The 3,814-nt window shown below is 69.0% G+C and overlaps 1 protein-coding gene across 2 annotated transcripts in view; it reads right to left on the bottom strand.

Annotated features, from left to right (window-relative positions):
• The window catches only part of TJP3 (tight junction protein 3), a 14,383-nt gene extending 10,890 nt beyond the window's left edge, over positions 1–3,493 (bottom strand). For both annotated transcript variants that reach the window (XM_085308525.1, XM_085308524.1), the window contains exons 1-2: positions 2,987–3,493; positions 2,639–2,759 (exon numbers count right to left, since the gene is read on the bottom strand). In XM_085308525.1, coding sequence (XP_085164651.1) covers positions 2,639–2,759; positions 2,987–3,213 — 348 coding nt within the window. In that variant the 5' untranslated portion in view covers positions 3,214–3,493. The remainder of the gene's footprint in view (positions 1–2,638; positions 2,760–2,986) is intronic.
• Between the last annotated feature and the right edge of the window lie 321 nt (positions 3,494–3,814).

Here is a 3,814-nt window from a genome sequence, read left to right on the forward strand (position 1 = left end):
GCCGCCACCGCCGGCCGGCCCCGGGCGCCCCCGGCTGCCTCCCTGCCTCGGTTTCCCTCGCCGGCAGCGGCCCCCCGGAGCGGCGCCGAGGGGTCGCGCCCGCCACTATGGCTCTCGCTGCCCCCCCGCCGTGGGGCACCGGGCCCCCCAGGTGCCCCGGGGCACCCCAAGGTGCCCTGGGGCCGGCCTGCTTGGTGCCCAGGATCCCGCTGGCCTCTCTCTGGGCTCTGACTGGCCGAGAGCTGGGCCGTGGCAGGGCTCCCAGGGCCCTGATTGGGTGACAGCTCGTGTGCGGGAGATCTCCCTCACCACTGACTGGCTGGCAGCTCCGCTGCGGCAGATCTCCCCAGGCCAYGATTGGCCAACACCTCTACCCTGGCAGATCTTTGGCCTCTGATTGGATGACAGCTCCACTGTGACAGATCTCTCTGGGCGCTGATTGGCCGAGAGCACTGCCACAGCAGATCTCTCTGGGTGCTGATTGGCCAAGAGCACTGCTGCAGCAGATCCCTCTGGGCACTGACTGGCCGACAGCGCCGCCGTAGCAGATCCCTCTGGGCGCTGATTGGCTGATAGCGCTGTCACAGCAGATCCCTCTGGGTGCTGATTGGCTGACAGTGCTGCTGCAGCAGATCTCTCTGGGTGCTGATTGGCCAAGAGCGCTGCTGCAGCAGATCCCTCTGGGCGCTGATTGGCCAAGAGTGCTACTGCAGCAGATCCCTCTGGGCGCTGATTGGCTGATAGCGCTGTCACAGCAGATCCCTCTGGGTGCTGATTGGCTGACAGCGCTGCTGCAGCAGATCCCTCTGGGTGCTGATCCACGGCAGCAGCTCCCCGTGCCGCAGCCCGCGTGCCCCGTGCCGTGCTGCCAGCAGGGCCCCGGCAGGGGCTGTCCCGGGACAGCCCTGCACACGGCTCGGCCGTGCCTGAACCCAGCCGGGGCCCCGGTGCCGCCCCGGCGGGCCTGAGAGCACCAGCCGTCCCGCAGCACCTTTGGGAACCCGAGCGGTTCTCCCACGCCGCAGCCGCGCGGCAGCGTCATCAGGACTGAGACGAAAAGAGCAGTAACGCCCGGCGGGTAACGCCATCCCTCCGGGCCCCCCTCYACCCGCGGGCCACGGGGCCGGTGGCAGGGGCGGGAGGTGGCCGGCTCTGGGGCGCAGCGTGGCAGCCCCTCGCCAGCCCCGAAGGCAGCACTGCCCGGCGCTACGGCAGGGCTCGCAAACCGCCCGCGGTGCAGCTCCGGGGAGAGGGAAGCGGTAATCCCTCCTGGTTTCGAGGTGTCCAGGAACAAGGCTGGCACGTGCCGGCTCCAGCAGCCCCAACCAGCTCCCGCCGCGATCCCGTCACCAGGGCATCGCAGGTCGGCGCACGCACCCGTTTCTGCGGCCTCTCGGGGCTCTCCGCACCCCTCGCTGCAGCCGGAGGGGATGGCGGCAGTCCTGGCACGAAAGACGGCGGGGGACAGTGCTGGGGCACCCGGCAGCTCCCGTYGCACCAGCCAGAGCTGGCGGAGCCCGTCGGACCTGCCCCCGGTTTCACCTGAGGCCACAGCCCCGAGCCAAAGGCTGTGGCCTGCAACTGGAGGAGCCGGCTCGGCCGGTTTCCCAACAGAAACCAGCCTGCACGGAAATGGCCCCGCCGMGAGAGGCGGTATCTGGGCTGTGCTGATCACGGCCCAGCCCGGCTTGCCTGGCGCACGGCGTCTCCCATCTCCGGCACGAGCCACAGCCCCCGCACGCGCCGTGGCCAGCACCTCGCGGGGCTGCTCAGCGGCCAAACGACCAAACGAGCCCCAGGCTGTGCCAGGGCAAGTCCTCCCGCTGTGAGGCCCCGATTCGGAGCTTTGCCCGGCCCGGGGTGCCACCACCACCYTGCCCGCCGGCACTCCTCAGGGTGCAGCATCGTTACGTGGTAGGTGACATGCCAGCACGTGGGGGACAASGTTATTTATTGCAGAGGGATGCAGACAGCCCACCCCAGCCCTGCCCCAGGACGATCCCTACCGCACATACCCCATTCCCCAAGCCCCACAAAGGGGGTCTGTGGCCGCTGGGACTAAGTGGGATCAACAGCACGTCCCCCACGTCTCGGCTCAGCCAGTGCTGCTGCGGGTGAAGCCGCTTGACCCCACGTAGTCCCAGCCGTGCTGGAACGGAGTCCCTGGTTTCTCTAACAGTCTCCCAGCATTCCCACAAACCCAGCCCACCTGCAACCCACAAGCTGATCCTGATCTCCCCCAGGGCCTCCTTGCTCTGGGAAGGTCTGACCCAGCCGGGGTGTAAATCAGTAGGACAGAGACACATCCTCCAGCCCTTGATATGCCCAGCCCCAGCCTTGTGTCCCCAAGCCCAGGGCAAGCCAGGCGGCTGACACAGACACCGCTTATTCTCAAAGTCACCCCAAAAAGGACTCTGCTCCGTGCCCTGCTCAGGTCCCCTGGGGCCAGCCCCTGGGGTCTTCCCACAGCTCAATCCCTGCAGTGGGGCCAGGACTCCAGGAGGGTCCCAGAGCCACCCTGTCCCTCCCGGCGCTGGTGGGGGGGGGATGAACCACGGCCAATTCCCCAGGCAAGAACAGGGCTGGGTCCCCATCCCCGCCGCCGTCTGCGAACGGGGCAGGCAGGGTTAGCACTCACCGAGTGGCTGCTCAGCCCTGCCGGGATTGGGATCGGACCAGGAAGGAGCCGAGCTCGCAGGCTGGTGGCAGCRGTGTCACTCCAGGGCACCCGGCGTAACCCTTTGCGGGCCAGACTCTGCCTGTCAGGAGGGAAAGAGCAGGAGGAAAGGAGGCCCTGGGCAGCTGGGGACCAAAAGGCTTCACCAGACCTCCCAAAGGCAGGTGGGACAAGTTGGGGGGGACAGGGCCAGTGACCAGCTGGGACACCCACTCCTGGGGGGCCGGGGGGGGGGAAGTGACCATTCCCTCCCTGTTGATGGCTGTTTTCACCCTCATTCCCCTTCCCCTTTACTCTGCCCTCCCTCACCTCGGTACCAGCCCCAAACCATTCCTCTTTCCGCTGGGTCGCTTTCCTGCAGGTCTGGTGGCCGGAATCGGCTCCACGCGTCGGCTCTTGCCCCGGCCTGCCGCTTCTGGCCGCGGTCTGTATCGAGACCACAGCGGATCATCGAAGCCCCGCGCGTGGGCGCTGTGGGGGGACCAGTTCCTCCTGAACCCCCCAGCGACCAGCCTCCATCCTGGAACCGGAGACATGGACGCGGCCCCGTTCAGGTCGCGGAGCCGCCGGTTTCGCCACCGCCCGTCGAACGGCTCCTTCGCTCAGAAGCCCGACGCGAACACCAAGGAGGAGAGAGCAGCTCCGGCCGAGCCGGACGCTGCTCCCCAGACCCGGGCAGGGCAGCGCGCAGGTCGCAGCCGCCTCATCCTCCTCATCGGTGCCGCAGGGCACCCGCTCCCCTCCCTCGCAGGGGACGCGGCCGGGAGCACCCCGGGGCGGGCTGGCACCGCCGCCGCCGCCGAGCGCCCTCATTAACCTCCCTCACCCGAGCGCCCTCATTAACCTCCCTCACCGCCTCGCTCGGCGGCGTTAAGCGCTGCCCTGGGAACGCGTCCCCCTCGGGCTGCCCCTCAGGAGGCAGAGCCCGGCGCAGGGCGCAGCCCCCGCGTTTTGTCCCCCTCGGCCCCCAGCCCGACCCCTGGCACTGGTGTTAAGGGATCCCCACGAAGCAGACGGTGAAGACACCCCGCTCTCCGCCGGCACACGCAGCCGAGCTCCCCTGCGGGACCCCACGGCCCGTGAGAGGGACGCGCCTGCCCCACGGGCGCGGGCACCGGCCCGCGCTCGTGCTAAGGG

Source organism: Rhea americana, unplaced genomic scaffold (genome assembly GCF_003343005.1).
Source record: "Rhea americana isolate MKP2758 unplaced genomic scaffold, rheAme1 scaffold_278, whole genome shotgun sequence".
NCBI lineage: Eukaryota > Metazoa > Chordata > Aves > Rheiformes > Rheidae > Rhea > Rhea americana.